General features: G+C 46.3%; 2 protein-coding genes, 1 long non-coding RNA gene and 2 other non-coding genes across 5 annotated transcripts in view; 4 read left to right on the top strand and 1 right to left on the bottom strand.

The window, feature by feature from the left end:
• LOC105292106 overlaps nucleotides 1-2,500 on the bottom strand; it is an 11,745-nt gene extending 9,245 nt beyond the window's left edge. Inside the window, exons 1-2 of the long non-coding RNA XR_895893.2 lie at nucleotides 2,000-2,500; nucleotides 1,321-1,347 (exon numbers count right to left, since the gene is read on the bottom strand). This is a non-coding gene — a long non-coding RNA (uncharacterized LOC105292106). The remainder of the gene's footprint in view (nucleotides 1-1,320; nucleotides 1,348-1,999) is intronic.
• A 2,345-nt stretch (nucleotides 2,501-4,845) lies between these two features.
• RPL21 (ribosomal protein L21) lies at nucleotides 4,846-6,775 on the top strand. The gene is made up of 5 exons (XM_011360209.2): nucleotides 4,846-4,932; nucleotides 5,216-5,277; nucleotides 5,799-5,911; nucleotides 6,329-6,479; nucleotides 6,651-6,775. The coding sequence occupies exons 1-5, from the start codon at nucleotides 4,866-4,868 to the stop codon at nucleotides 6,738-6,740; spliced, it is 483 nt and encodes a 160-aa protein (XP_011358511.1). The 5' UTR covers nucleotides 4,846-4,865; the 3' UTR covers nucleotides 6,741-6,775.
• On the top strand, nucleotides 5,625-5,695 carry LOC111739689. The gene has a single exon (XR_002780347.1). It is a non-coding gene; the product is annotated as a small nucleolar RNA SNORD102 (small nucleolar RNA).
• Nucleotides 5,956-6,082, top strand: LOC111739691. The gene has a single exon (XR_002780348.1). It is a non-coding gene; the product is annotated as a small nucleolar RNA SNORA27 (small nucleolar RNA).
• A 6,418-nt stretch (nucleotides 6,776-13,193) lies between the features above and the next one.
• Nucleotides 13,194-15,353, top strand: RASL11A (RAS like family 11 member A). The gene is made up of 4 exons (XM_011360208.2): nucleotides 13,194-13,359; nucleotides 13,650-13,706; nucleotides 13,816-13,895; nucleotides 14,778-15,353. The coding sequence occupies exons 1-4, from the start codon at nucleotides 13,236-13,238 to the stop codon at nucleotides 15,243-15,245; spliced, it is 729 nt and encodes a 242-aa protein (XP_011358510.1). The 5' UTR covers nucleotides 13,194-13,235; the 3' UTR covers nucleotides 15,246-15,353.
• The last annotated feature ends 6 nt before the right edge of the window (nucleotides 15,354-15,359 follow it).

Raw genomic sequence — 15,359 nt, 5'->3', positions numbered from 1 at the left:
ATGTCTCTACGGCAAATACAACAAAAGCAAAATAAAGAAATGGGCTACATTAAACTAAAAAATTTTTACCACAAAGGAAACCGTCAACAAAACAAAAAGGCAACCTATTGAATGGGAGAAGTTATTTGCAAACAATACACCCGATAAGGGGTTGATATCCAAAATATATAAGAATAAAGAACTCATATACTTCAACATCAGAAGAACAAACGATCCAATTTAAAAATGGGCAGAGGACCTGAATAGACATGTCCTCCGAAGAGGCCATACGAATGGCACATAGACATCTGAAAAGATGTTCAACATCACTAATCATCAGGGAAATGCAAATTAAAACCACAATGATATCTCACCTCACACATGTCGCAAAGGCTATCATCAATAAATCAACAAATAACAAGTGTCGGTGAGGATGTGGAGAAAAAGGAATCTTCGGGCACCATTAGTGGGATTGGAATTTGATGCAGCCACTATGAAAAAGTCTGAAGGTTCCTCAAAAAATAAACATAGAACTACCAGATGACCCAGCAATTCCACTTCTGGGTATTTATATTTATCCAAAGAAATCCAAAACACTAATTTGAAAAGATACATGCATCGCTACATGCGCCGCAGTATTATTTACAGGAGTCAAGATCTGGAAGGAACCTAAGTGGATGAATGGATAAAGAAGAGGTGGAACATACATCCAATGGTATATTATTCAGTTATAAAAAAGAATGAAATCTTGCCATTTGCAACAACACGGCTGGAACTAGAGGGTATTATGATAAGTGAAATAAGTCAGACAAAGAAAGACAAATATCATATGATTTCACTTATATTTGGAATCTCGAAAGCAAAATAAATGAACAAACAAAGCAGAAGCAAACTCAAAGATACAGAGAGCAAACTGATGGTTGCCAGATGGGAGGGAGATTGGGGGGGATGGGTGGAAAGGTGGGGGGAGTAAGCAGCTCAGATTGCCAGTTATAAAAATAGCCACGGGGATGTAAAGTACAGCACAGGAAATCTTGTCAATAATATTGTAATAAGTATGCACGGTGTCAGATGGTACTAGATTTGTCAGGGTTATCATTTCCTAAGTTATATAAATGTCTAATCACTATGTTGTACACCTGAAACTAACATATGTCAACTGTAGTTGAAAAATAAATGTTAAAAATGGTAATACATACAGTTATGAGAAAAACATCATACAAATTCCCTTATTGAGGCATCCTACAAAATACTTGACCAGTGGTCATCAAAATTGTCAAGGTCATCAAAAACATGGAAAGTCTGAGAAAATGCCACAGCGTAAGGAGACATGATAACTACCTGGAATGTGGTATCCTGGATAGAATCCTGGAACAGAAAAAGGATATTATAAAAGTTAAGGAAATCTGAATAAACAATGAACTTTAGTTAGCAATAATGTATGACACTGGTTCATTAATTTTTACAAATAATGTTAAGATGTTAATAATAGCAAAAGTAAGGAGCCAGGTATAAGAATTCTCTGTACTACTTTCTCGATTTTTTAATAAATTTAAAACTACTCTAGAAAAACTCTATTAAGATAATACATATTACAAAGTATAACAAACAACAGAATCCTCTGCATAGTTGCTATCCAGCTTTTAAATATCCGGTTAAAGCCTTCATTATACGTTTTACAGTTCCCCTTCTACCAGACATGACCACTTTTCTAAATTTGATTTTTACCTTCTTGTATCTCTTGACTTTCATGACATATACATTTGTACCTAAGCAATACACAGTATTATTTTAAAATTGTATGCATATAAATTGTGATACTACGTACATTCTACACCATCCTCTTTTGCCTCGTCTCATTTCTGGGTTCAGTCTTAACTTAGTGGTTGATACTATTCCATCACATGGATATCCCATAGAGTATTTATTCTTACTGATGTTACCAATTTTTTGCTTCTCTAGTCATATTGCTCTTACATACATCACTGTCTACATATCAAAGTTTCAATGCGATCTATACCTTGGAAGGAATGCTGGGATTTAGTATTTAAACATTTTCAGTTTCACTACTTCTTGCTCAACTGCCTTCCAAAGTGGTCGCAACATTTACACACCTATCAGTAGGTGTTTAGTATGCTCTGACGCGTTGGGGAAAAAAAAAAAAACTTTTGAGAAGACATACAAACTGGATCATGTTCTTGCCTTAACTACAGTTTGAATTTTGTGCCCATGCGGTCATTTCTACAACCAGCCAACCAGCAGTAAATACCGTGTCAAACACCGACACGGCATAGCACCAACCTCTCCCAGCTGCGCGAAGACGCAGACACGCCCATTTCCGACGTAACCCCTGACGCAGGGGCGGACGTCGGCACGCTCGAACTGACGGCGTCCTGTTGACGCCCTTGAAAGCCCCTTTCCGGGCTGCCTGTCAAGATCCAAGTATCAGCATCTGTTGGTACATCGCCTATTTTTCATAAGGAAGAAAATATTTTGAGAGTCTCTCCTTGTTTCGGGGACGCGTCCCTAACCCCGAGAGAGACGCTTTTAGGTCGGTTTTTGCTCAGGCACTGCCGCGGGCAGCCCGCAGGCCCTTGTAAGGCGGGCGCCGCGGCCCCGCCTCCTCCTTTTCGGCCGGAATCGCCATCTTCCAGGTAGGTGCCGCGCGTGGCTGCCGGCCTCCCGTCGTTCCGCAAACCCGTGTTTCCCACCCTGGGGCCGCTGAGCTAGTGCCTTGGGGCCCGAGCGAGACACGGTGTAGACGGTCTGAGTCCCACCGGCCCGGGCGTTGGAGCTATGCCCGTCCCGACCGGGAGCGGCGTGCGCTGGGCCGTGGCTGCGGGCCGGGCCCAGGCTCGAGAAGAGCGACGTCGAATCACCATAGTGACTCGGGTCGCTCGGGAAAGGAGTTCGGGGTGATTGTTCCCGAGAGTTCGGGGTGATTGTGTCCCCGCGGCCTCTGCTCCCCCATCCATCCGTGTTCCTCTCGGACGGGCTGTACGGGGCCGCGCGTGGCTCGAGGCCTTTCGAAGTCCTTCCGTGGTGGCGTTTTGACTCTCGATCCCGGTTTGCGACCTCGAGGTTATGGGAACGGTTTTAAAAACGAGCTTCAACTTCCATCCCCGGCGGGGCCTCGTTGCGCGTGAAAGTCTGCGTTCGTGGTCGAAAAACGGAGTAGCCCGCTCTGTGGACCGGATGATGAACCCCGGGCCGTTCGTGGAGGGTGCGTGACACGACATCCGGTTGTCTTTAATTTTGGCCTCGGATCGCAGTTGGATAGCGGGAAAATACCATCAGTTCGCCCCAGGTCTTGTTTTGTTAACGATAGTGCAACCTGAGTGCATGGATTCCCGAATAGCTTTGTGTCTGATTTAGACATTTAAGGGAGAAGTTATTGAACAACCAGTTAATCCTCGTTTCTCGTCTTTTTGTCTAGTTTGTAGCTAGTAGCCGCCAGCTCCCAGAGTTGAGCAAACCGAAGATTGTACCCCATAAATGGGTCTCATTTTTGGAAGTAGGAATCTGTCGGTGATACTTACTTTTAAATATTCATTCTTTTTTATTTGATGAAATGATTCCTAATTTGGGAAGATGGTCCCAGTGCAAAGAGCATGGGCTCTGGATTCAGAAATGACTCGTTACTGATTTTTCCTCTTTCTGACCAAGTGACTCGGATCTCCTTGTTTATGAACTTACACAAGTTTATTTAAAATTAATAGAGATTCTGAGGATAAAAACGGTACCTTCTACTTAATAGATCTTAGATGCCTTTTAAAAGTTAAGGACGCATTCCTTATGACAGTGGTTTGGCTTTGGTGGGTTAGGTGACACATTCTTGTGTCTCCTTGCCACACAAATTATATGAAAAAGGTACTTTGGTGGGGTCACTTTAAGGAGTGTTAATAAAGAGACCGATTTACATTAGAACACTGTCAAGTTAACCCTGACTTCAGTGTATTTTGCCTTGTGGTAGGAGTAATTGCCAACAACGAGAGGTATTTCTGTCCTTAGATGACACAAAGCAGTTGAAACCATTATTTTGATCTTTTGGGAAACAAAGTGAAAAGTTCTATTCCAAATGTCTTTAGGCGAATTCTCAGTGATAAATTAGTGAGCAGTTTGCATGTGCTAGGAATTACCGCGTGCTTTGTGGACATTATCTCAGTTAATTATAAAAGTATTAACCCATTTCACAGATGAGTATCAAGGAATAAATGTAGGTCTTCCAGCAAGTAAATGGCAGAACTTATGTCAAAATTAGGTCAGTGATGGTCCCTCTCACTGTGCCTCTGAGAGGATACCAGCCTCTATGGAGTGTTACCCCTTTTCTAATAAACTTTCCTTTTGACTAAAGAAAAATCAGGTCAGTGATTATAAAACCTGTTTTTGTAAACAATCAAATATAAATAGAGGTAGAGATTTTTGACGGCTAATAAATTCTGTATAAGACTCAAAAAATTGTTAGGGGTTTAATCCATATGAAAATGCAACGCTGAGTTTTGTTAATGCTTTCTAATAATAAATTCCTGTGCCCTTGGCATTCTAGCCTCTTCTACAGATGATAGTGTGGTAGAGGTCCATGTCGTGTTTTTATATTCTAATAGGGAAGGTAGTGTTTTGCGTTCTAAAATCCAGTCCTGCTACTTAGGACTTTTAATGTTATAGAACCTAGGCAGTTTTGGCAAAGATCTCGCTACAGTGATGGGTTTTACCCTTTATAAGAAGTGATGGTTGGTGAGCCAGCTGTTTAGATTTGTTTCCTAATTCTGACATTGCTACTGAAATGCAGGCATTTGAAATGATGGGTTTTTTGGTTAAAAAGGCAAATAACAATTTTGTGGTTGTATTTGACCATTAATACCTTCTGGTTTCAGTAATTCGCCAAAATGACCAACACAAAGGGAAAGAGGAGAGGCACCCGCTATATGTTCTCTAGGCCTTTTAGAAAACATGGTAAGTAGATTTAACCTTTTTGAGAGCAAGCGTGACATTCGTTTGTGTATTAGTAATACGTTTGTGTTGCAGTTGTGTAATGTATTAGTAATGGCATTAATTATCTAGCATTTAACCTAATTTTGTAATAAAAAGCACAAATTTTATATAGTACTTAAATTGTCAACTAGCAAGATTTTTAAAAAATGTGCATAACTCAAACGTGTGTCCAAAGCTAGTAGAGTTACAGATTTCTTTAACTCTTCATGTTTTAATCTTGATACTACTGTTATTGTTTTTTAAGGAGTTGTTCCTTTGGCCACATACATGCGAATCTACAAGAAAGGAGACATTGTAGACATCAAAGTAAGTTACAAAATTGGGGAAATAACATTAGAAATGAGAAAAGTTGGATTTAATCTAATATTGGAGTTCAAGTAGTAGTGTGCATGGATGGTACTTGTTGGCTGCATTTTATCCTAAATGGGAAAAATCCATTCCCCGAGTAAGAGTTCGTAAGAAACAGCTACAATTTAGTTTTACTTTGGAAACCAGTTTAACGGCCAGTGGAGAAATTATGAGTTTGTTGAGGTGAAATGAAGACCTTAGTGCAAAACTTAATCATCAGTGGAGGTGACTAATAAAAAGGAAAAACCAGTGAAAACTGTCGATGACCGATATTGCCGATATTGAAATGTGTCCTGGCACTCCAGAGCTTAATGATGATTGTCTTTTTGATTGCTGAAAGCAACGTGAAAAATGCATTTCACCGGCTCTGAAAGCTCTTGAGTTGCCATACAAAAGAGAAGAATCTTAAGAGTGTCTTAGTTACTTTAATAAAAAGAAGGAGAACTTACTGTCTTCACACTTACATCCTTTCCTAACAGGGAATGGGCACTGTTCAGAAAGGCATGCCCCACAAATGCTACCACGGCAAAACTGGAAGAGTCTACAACGTTACGCAGCATGCAGTCGGCATTGTTGTAAACAAACAAGTTAAGTAAGTAACCTCATCGTTCTTTGTGGCTGATTAGGATTCCCTCGCACCCCCTTTTCACTTTGCCAATTGGACTTATGTCTCTATTGGTCATTCAAGTGGGGCAAAGGAAATAGCCTTTTAAAACTCAAGCAAACTGGGTGTTTGTCTTGTATCCTGTCAGAGGAAACAAATTGAAATAGACTTATTGGAAAGTCTTACGGGATTTGGTATCAGTTATAGTTTTCAGAGGATAAGTTTAATAAGTTGTCAGTTGTATTAGCTTTCTGGTTCCGGTTAAATTATTTTGCATTTTGGGGTCTGACACCTTATCCTGTCTGCGGGTAAAAGGTTCCTGGTTTAATAAATGAAATTGCCGAGAGTTTTGAATTTTGGTTATATTTCTTATGAGGGATTTATAGGCATTTCTCTTTTCTCCAGGGGCAAGATTCTTGCCAAGAGAATTAATGTACGTATTGAGCATATTAAGCACTCAAAGAGCCGAGACAGCTTCCTGAAACGTGTGAAGGAAAATGATCAAAAAAAGAAGGAAGCCAAAGAGAAAGGTACCTGGGTTCAGCTGAAGCGCCAGGTGAGTGTATCTCAGTTGATCTTGGAACTTGAAAACTGCTGCTCGGTGTTAATTTTATATGAAAGTGAAGTTAAAGACTTGAATACACGTTATTTCATGGGATCTGAGAGCATTTTGAAACTGAGTTACGGGACTTGACATAATTATTCCCTCGTCTTTTTGTTTTAACAGCCTGCTCCACCCAGAGAAGCTCACTTTGTGAGAACAAATGGAAAGGAACCTGAGCTGCTGGAGCCCATTCCCTATGAATTCATGGCATGATAGATTTTCAAAAAAATAAAAGACCTCTAATTGAGTATGTGTCCCTTCCTCCAAAGAAACGTTTAAAGAAAACCAACTGTCCTGATTGACTGGGTGATGGCGTTGCTATTCAGATTTAGTGGTTTGTTTTCTTTCTGAAAGACAGAAAGACATGGTTTACTGTGCAACAAAGAGTATGGTCCATTGGTTAGGAAACTGCATCTGTTGCATTACAGTTAAGGTCAGAGTGTGTGGATCACTCATAACTGCATCATAAATAGCTGTATTTTAAGGATTGGGAACTTGCCTTTGAAGCCTGCTACTTTAAAATAGTTTAAAGTCCCTTGTTCTTTGTGAGTTAACATTTGTTTCCACCTTTCATGGAACACGACTCAGAAAATAATAGTGTTTGTGATCATTTGGAACTAAAATACTATTTTTATTTCAGCTGGGGTTGGACATTTATATATAGCCATTAACATGATCTATGGCATTCTAAGCACTTTACTCAAAAATCTTGGAGTAAGTGGTGTTTTACCCGTTTACATAAAGGAGGCCGAGGCACAGTTAACTTGCCCAAGGTGACACGTGCGCAGAGACCCAGGCCCCAGGAGTGTGGCTCCATCGTCGGGTCTCAGTCCCTAGTGTCGTGTCGCCTCACGACACTAGGGACATTGTACAGTGGGGACATTGTACAGTGAGCACATGTAAGTTATTCAGTTGCTTCCTTGGTATTTTTACTTTAATGTGGCAAAAATCTTCAATGTAGTCACAAGGGAGTTGTCACATCCCATCCTACCTGCCGTCAGTTTTCTGTGATAGCTATAGCCATAGCATCTTGACTTATGTTCTCTTAACACTAATAGACTCAAGGATGAGAAACTATTTTTCATAACTTCATTTGGTACTGTCGGTAAAAGCCCAGTGCTAGTGGCCTTTGGTTTTATCCAGTGAAGTTATGGGTCTGTTTTCAAGCCCAGCAAACCTGGCTTTGAATCTCGCTGAATGCCGAACATGACTCGTTAACTGTCCTTAAAGGTTGACATCTGGTGGTGAGTTGTGCTTTAAGCACGATCGTATTGGTCAACAGAATTTACTGCCACCACAGGAATCAGCAAGGAAACCCCGCTGCGTCAGTTGGTGTTCCTGCTGTGTACCAGACCGAGTCATCTTACATGAGTGTTCCTCACTTTGCATATTTTTAAATTGTTTCCCAACTATCTCAGCCATTTCTTTCTATTCCTATCCCTTCAGTCAACATTTTAATTTCTCCTTTAAACATAACTTGGGAGGATCCTCATGGTTTGTCCCCTTTCAGTCTCCTCAAATTTTCCCAAGGCCGCAGCCTAGCTTTCTGTAAGAATGAAGCGCACTCCACGTTCTTTTTCTCATCATAATACTTAGCACTGCCGGATGCGTGTGGGAGGAATTTGAGTTGATTGATTTGTATCAATAGAAGTTAAGGAATAGTGTTACCTACTGGGGGGGGGCAGGAGAGGGTTGAGGGAGGCAAACGACCATCAAGACTATAGGAGAAGCAGTAAGGTCCCAAGCCCCATGGTGAAGCTAAGGCATCAAGTGTGGGGCAGCTGAGGGAGGGGACGGTGCGGACGAGGCTCTTGTTTCTGCCCTGTTTTTTCACTGATTATTCCTAGTCTCATCCTTGACCTTTCCACTGAGCGTTTCAGCTACAGACATAAAAACAAATGAGCAGCTTTTCCTCCTTTCATAGCTGCATTTCCTAGTCTTCCCACTGTAAATTTTGTTTCTGCCTCCACCACCGATGAAACTAAAAAGTTAACCAAACACTAATTGAGACGTTTGCAGTTTAACTGTATCTCCCTCCGTGTTTGACAACCATTTCTCTGAGGCTCCTGCCATCATACTTTACCCAGTTCTTCTCTGGCTGTTCTTCCATGTTCCACGTCTGTCATTCTAGAAGTTCTGAGTGATGGAAGCCAGTGGTTCCCCATCTGGCAGCACCCACATCTAGAAACGGTACAAATGTAGACATAGCCCAGAACTGAGATGAGGGGGGCAGGGCCCAGCAGTTAAAGCTCTCCGGGTGACTGAGGTGCATGTTCAAGTTTGAGAACCATGGGTTTATACTTCAGCCATCTCTTAAGGCGTGGACTCAGATTTCAGAGCCGACTTTCTTGGAAACCTGTAATCTGTATTTACAGCTCTTTCCTGGACAGCTCCATCTGCATGTTCTGCCAATGTTAGACTAGCGTAGAAGCCTTTGTTAGAGATGAATACAATGGAAATCCCTGAATTCTGAAAGCGTGCAGGTGAAATGTGCCTGCCTTAAAATGCAGGTCTTTTTAAATGAGTGACTGTCACAGATTGTGAATTTGTAAAATAATCCCTATACAGTCTTCCTTAAACTTGATGAGAATGAAAAGTATTCACCGCTTTCTTGAGCCATATGTGACCATAAACAAGGTCGCATGCTCCTTGAATTATTTCTCATCCAGGTATGTTTTAAAAGGCCTATTTTTTTTGTTTTTCTTGTTTGTTTGTTTTTGTTTTTCAGTTGAACCCAACCCCAAAGATTGAACGTATCACACTCTTTTTGAAATTGTTCTTTGCTGTGGCAAGAAAAACAACACAATTTCATATCTCTGTGGGCCCACTAGAGTAGCATTTTCTCTACTAGGATGGAAAAAAAATACTAAAATGTAAACAATTGCTAAAATACAAAGTATGTTTATCTTTAAAACACGAGAAATAAAACAATTTTATTTGGAATATGAGTGTTTACAGCATCATTTCTTTATCCCAGCCCCATTTAAAGGGAAGAAGAAAGCCGATATTTTTTATGCAAAAAATCAATAGACAAGTTGCTTGGTTATAAATAATGATAGGCAGCGGCTGCAGCCGTTACTGCCTATGGGAGATGTGCCGAGCACTGGACAAGCAGCCAACGTCCTGCGGTGGGATTCTTTTCAAATAGCAGAGGTGCCTGATGAAGAGCCGTTGACAGGCCATCTCAAAGCCCTCAGTAGAAAAGGCACAGAAAATGCTCTCGTGCATCTCCCTAGCGAGATGGGAATTTGTGGAAATCATTTAGATTGGGAGAAAACGCAGCGGGTTACTCTACTGTCTCTAGGAAATGAGGTGAGGTTAGTAGCTGAAGTGAAGATGTGACTGGATGTTTTGCTCCCGAGAGGAGAGAGATTCAGATTCATTGCTGATGGGAAATAAGCAGTTCCGCCTGCTTTGTTGTAAAGAACAATAGTTCATAAATGATCATTTACGGGATGTCTGCGAAGACGGGCGTGTTTTAGACTTTTCTGTCTGTTCTTTGTGTAACATACCAGCACTTAACAGCCTTGCGGAGAGTAGATTTTAAATAATTTTGAATTGAAATAAAAGGAGCAGGTAGAGGACAGAAGCATATAATCTATTCTAGGGAAAGTCCTGAACGGTGGAGTCTCTCGAGTGTCCATGACGGCAATATTCAAGAAGTTGGGGTATACAGGAAAGGTAACCGATAGTGGCTGATGGATGGCGAGAAGGACCTTCCTGAACTAGAGTACCCTTGGCAGAGTTTACCTCAGGGCTAAAATCAAGTTTATCTGGCTGGCGAAGGGTTAATAACTTCCCAAGCCCGGTGATGTGTGCACATTTCCAAATCCTGTCCTTCGCACTCAAGAATAACACCCACGGATTTGTGTATCCGTATCTGTGCCCACACATTTCTATTATCTTTCTAAAAAGCATTTCTATTTTTCTAAAAGGACTTCCGCATGCCTCTTATGTTAGTTGCACCAGTTTTACATAACGACACAAAGAGCTCCAAATGAACTAGAACGCGAGCAGCAACAATTTACGCGAGGCTATTTATAATTCCGCAGTTAAGTAATATGTTGCCTGCATTAAAAAGTCATGGGTTATCTTGTGTATTTGCAAATGCAAAGAGATCTCCAAGGAGAATGGAATAACTTTTTGAGCTCTAAGCAAAGGCGGAATATAAATGCAAGATTCAGCCAAGAAAGGCTCTCTTTTTCCCTTGAAAGTTCTGCACTTAAACCCCAGGACAGTGCAGGGCGTCTGTGGCATGTGCCATCTCCAACTGCGTGGGTGCGGAGCAGAGACACCCTTTCCTATTTCTTGATTTTTAACAGAGTAGCAATGCGTCTAGCCCCTGCGGAGGAGCTGTGTTGTTCAAGCCAGCTATGCTAATGTCATCGTCTTCATTAGATGCTTCCATAAACTGTCAGCTTCTCAGTCTTGGCCAGTGAGATGGAAGAGAAAGTCTGCTGGGATCTTCTGTGAATTATTTCCTAATAAAAAGAGACGAAGGAAGAGAGCCCCTCCCTCCCCTCCTGCCTGAATGAGGACTTGATGTTTGGTGAGGCAGGTGCCATTTTGTGTGCAGGAAGGACAGGCCGAGAGAATCTGAGAGACAACAACCCAGACCTCTGTCACTGAACTGCTCAAGGACCCCGGAACCTAATAGTTTTGCGGTTCTGTGACTATTAACTCGTTACGGTGGCTTTTCCCCAGTCAGGGAAGGAGGTGCTCTGCTTCGTGTGTTTCCAGTGCAGCTGAATTTTAACGGGAGGGGCTGGCCCTGTGACCGGCCAACAGCCCGTGTAGCTGATACTTGGCAGTTCATCTCCGGACATTTCCTGGGACACTCGCTCCTGAGAGCAGGTTGTTCTCAGAACCAAGGAATCAGGGTAGTGGTTACACACATGAATTCTGTCTTTTCCAGTTCACACAGCGAAGACATCATCATTCACTCATTTGTTCATTCACAAAGGCAGTGAACATTTAATCGGGACCTCGTAAGTCCTATGTACCACTATGGGCTGTCTACTAAGGACACAAGCTAGAGTCCCTGCCCTCCTGGTGACAAGTGAAATAAACATCCCACCGGAAAGTAGTGACAGTCGAGTGCCTGCCAAGGGTGCCCTGAGAATAACTGGGAGATAGGGGTGTGGCTGGCAGCGGTGGTCATTGGACGCTTCCCCGAGGGAGGAACGTGTAAACTAGTCGCCATCTATTCAGGATTATTCAGGATGCTTCAATTGAGAAGTGAAGAGAGCCATGGGGGTGGGGAGGAGACACCAAGAAACGATGGAACGTGGAAATGAATCCTTGTGAAGTGAGAGCAGCTGAGTCAAGGACGACTCACGGGACGCTGGGCTACTGGGTGGGTGGAGGCACACTTGTCACTGCCGACAGCCGCAAAGGTGGACCCCATTCGCTACCCCCTCTGCATCCCAGCCCTTTCCAGGGTGTCTGCCTCTCCGCAGCTCCCTCCGCCAGGGACTGGCGTGTCTTTCGCGGCCACTTGAATTTGGAGCGTCATGACTTGCTCTGGCCAACAATGTAGCAGAGGTGATGGGTTCCACCTCCCAGCCTCGGCCTCGAGAGTCCTTGTCCCTTGGGACCCTTCTCAGCCACCATGAGAACAAACCCTTGGCCAACCTGCTGGCTGAAGAGAGTCATGCCTGCCAGATGATGCCACCCCCCACCTCCTGCCAGCTCTCTGCAGATGCATGAAAGAGCCCAGCCAAGATCAGCCCAGCCAAGATCAGCCCAGCCTGGCCTAGAGTAGGATAACCCCGCTTTGACCTTGAGATTTGAGAGCACCTAGGAGGCACTATTGTTTTAAGCCAACTGGTTTTGTGCAGTTTGTCCCTCGAATCAACCAGGATAGAGGAAGGGACGAGTATGGGCGGCGGAGAGGGCTGTAAACAGGGAACGGGACATAGGAGGCTGGGACACGGGAGGCCAGAAACACGAAGGTTTTTCCAACCTGCGAAGACAGAATCGCGCGGCTCTGCCCTCCCGTGCTGGGCCCTCAAATGGAGCCTGTCTGTATTTTATGTCCTGTGACCCCTTCCCCCATCCCGCCCCAACTCCCCGCGGACGGAATGCTTGCGTGTCCACTAATGAGTCAATTCAACCGAGCTGCAAGCAGCTACTGCCCCCGAGGGGCCTTAAAAGATGTGGGTCCGGGTCACAGTGGCTGCGAGCTCCCTTATACTGGTAGTAACTCGGGGCTCTTTCCCCCGTCCCCCTTTTTCACCTATTAACGCCACCCCTCGGCACCTTGGGACAATCCAAAGGGCAACATTCGACAGGACTCTCTCCTCCCGCTGTTGGGGAAACATCGGACCGATTGCATTTTCCCTCTTCCTTTCGTCCCCCAGCTCCTAAAGCCGACGTCAGGTTCACCCACTGGTCCAGGGCCCCAGAGTCGTGCCTGCGGGGTGGGGGGCGGGAGACCCGCCCTGCGCGCTCGGGACGGCGGCCGCGTTTCCAAGGCCGGGGGTCCCGGGGCCGCGCGGTGCCCGAGCGGAGCGCGCCAGGTGGCGAGGCGGTGCGCACGCCCGCGGCGACGGTCCCCAATCTCTGCTCCCGCCCCCACGCGCCGCCGCGGGGAGGCCGGGCCGGAGGAGGAGCCGGAGGCGGCCGCCGCGCCCTCCCGCACGCGGGGCCGCTTAAAAGCCGCCCGCGGGGACAGCTCGGCCGTCTCCGCGGCGGGACGCGCGCTCCATGCGGCTGCCCAGCATGTCCGGGCACTTTCTGCTCTCGCCCATCCCCGAGTCCTCCTCCGATGTCCTCCTGCCCAAGGACGTCAAGCTGGCCGTGCTGGGCGCCGGGCGCGTGGGCAAGAGCGGTGAGTGCGCGGGGGACAGCGCGGGGCGGCCGGGGACCTCGGGACTGGGCCAGAGTCGCGGGGACCAACCCGCCCGCCGGGCTCCCCGGCTGCGTCCCGGAGCCTCCGCCCGTGCGCTGTCCACCTGTTGCGGAACCGGGGCCGGTGCGGCAGGTCGGGCCCCTGCGGCCGTCCCCGCCACCGAAGGCTCGGGAGCCCCCTCCCTCCGGGTCCCCGCGAGGGTCCGGGTTTGGCGGCCTTGTCCGGGTCCTTCGGCTGATTTTCCTGTCCCCCCCCACCCCCCTTTCCAGCCATGATAGTGCGCTTCCTCACCAAGAGATTCATTGGCGACTATGAGCCGAATACAGGTTAGCACAAGCGCGCGCCCGGCGGCCGCGGCGGCGGGCTCCCTCCCCGCCCTCTCCTTGGCGAGGGGAGGGTTGAGATGTTCAAAGCAGGCTCTTCTTCGTTCTCCAGGCAAGTTGTATTCGCGCCTTGTCTCGGTCGAGGGCGACCAGCTGTCCTTGCAAATCCAGGACACCCCCGGGGAAATGCAGGTAAGGACGGGCTGGATTCCCGCGGCGCGTGGGGGGGTGGGGATGGGGGCGCGAACACGTCTAAACACGCCTGTCGTGCGTTTAGATGGAGGAGTGGGCTCGGGCCAGTCAGCGGGGAGGAACCCAGGGGCTTGGGGTTTGGGGGGCGCCGAGGGCGGATGGTTAGAGGCAGCTTCCCCCTTGCGCGCCACCTTCGGGACAGGGAGAGATGCTTAACCTTTTTCCAAGGCTATTAGGGCGTCGCTCCTGGGATGGGTCTCGCCACTTCTTTGAGAGGCTCGGCCACGGGCCCAGCAACAAAATGGGGTGGGGTCCTGGACGGCGCCAGCTCCCCTAGCGAGGACGGCCCAGCACCGTTTCTGCCTCTTGCCTGGAGCCAGTAACGGCCGTCAGACAACCCGGGGCCACCCGTCAGCGGTGTCACTTGATTAACAGGTTACTCTTGCCCTCCCTTCTAGGGAGGGGAGGTCTTGTGGACGAACAGAAAAAATGTGTTTCTGTAACGTTCTCAAGAAGGACATGCTAAAAATATTTTTATGGGTTTTGGGAATAGATGTTTATCTTGGCTTATTTTCAAAGTTTTGTTTATCCTCAGTAAGTTCTTTAAAAATTGCCACATGCTGATTGGAAAGTTCTCAACGAAGGCATTCTTCCTTCAGCCCCGGATTCATCAGAGGCTACCTGCTAAGCCAGGGGCTTAAAAGGAACACGTTGGTAACCGCTAATAAAATAACTCAGACAGGGAGCTCTCCTGAACGTCTCTGCTCTTTCTGTCTGAAGCTTCCTTCTGCAGAAGCTGGGCAGGATCTGAAAACTGTATTTAGTGATGTGATTTGGAGCCCTCTCCCACGGGAGGGTTTCCTTGATCCGTTTGTTTCTCAGGTCCCAGACAGCCTGACGCAGGTGGTCGAAGCCCTGTCCAAGTGCGTGCAGTGGGCAGAGGGCTTCCTGCTGGTCTACTCCATCACAGACTACGAGAGCTACCAGTCCATCCGCCCACTGTACCAGCACATCCGGAAGGTCCACCCTGACTCAAAGGCCCCCGTCGTCATCGTGGGCAACAAGGGGGACCTCCTGCACGCCAGGCAGGTGCAGACGGATGACGGCATCCAACTAGCCGACGAGCTGGGCAGCCTCTTCCTCGAAATCTCCACCAGTGAAAACTACGAAGACGTCTGTGATGTGTTTCAGCATCTCTGCAAAGAAGTGAGCAAGCTGCACGGCCCCGGCGGGGAGAGGAGAAGGGTGTCCATCATGCCCCGGCCACGCTCTCCCAATATGCAGGACCTGAAGAGGCGCTTCAAGCAGGCTCTGTCTTACAAAGCCAAAGCCCCCTCCGCCCTGGGGTGAACCTGTCAGACAGACCGGCTCCTTCCTATTTTGCATTTGTGCAGCTGAGAAGACTGGGGGTTCCCCCTTTTTAATCAATCACACATTCAGAGTTTATTTTTTATACAGACTATC

The sequence above is a fragment of the Pteropus vampyrus genome, unplaced genomic scaffold, assembly GCF_000151845.1.
Source record: "Pteropus vampyrus isolate Shadow unplaced genomic scaffold, Pvam_2.0 Scaffold52, whole genome shotgun sequence".
NCBI classification, from domain to species: Eukaryota; Metazoa; Chordata; class Mammalia; order Chiroptera; family Pteropodidae; genus Pteropus; species Pteropus vampyrus.
The sequence above is the reverse complement of the archived record's forward strand: the minus strand, read 5'-3'. Positions and strand labels throughout refer to the sequence as shown.

Coding starts and splice junctions, on each gene's coding strand:
- RPL21 (XM_011360209.2), top strand. CDS start 4,866: ATGACCAACACAAAGGGAAAGAGGAGAGGCACCCGCTATATGTTCTCT. Junction 5,278..5,798: donor GAGACATTGTAGACATCAAA/GTAAGTTACAAA, acceptor CTTTCCTAACAG/GGAATGGGCACTGTTCAGAA. Junction 6,480..6,650: donor GGGTTCAGCTGAAGCGCCAG/GTGAGTGTATCT, acceptor TTGTTTTAACAG/CCTGCTCCACCCAGAGAAGC.
- RASL11A (XM_011360208.2), top strand. CDS start 13,236: ATGCGGCTGCCCAGCATGTCCGGGCACTTTCTGCTCTCGCCCATCCCC. Junction 13,360..13,649: donor CGGGCGCGTGGGCAAGAGCG/GTGAGTGCGCGG, acceptor CCCCCTTTCCAG/CCATGATAGTGCGCTTCCTC. Junction 13,896..14,777: donor ACACCCCCGGGGAAATGCAG/GTAAGGACGGGC, acceptor TTTGTTTCTCAG/GTCCCAGACAGCCTGACGCA.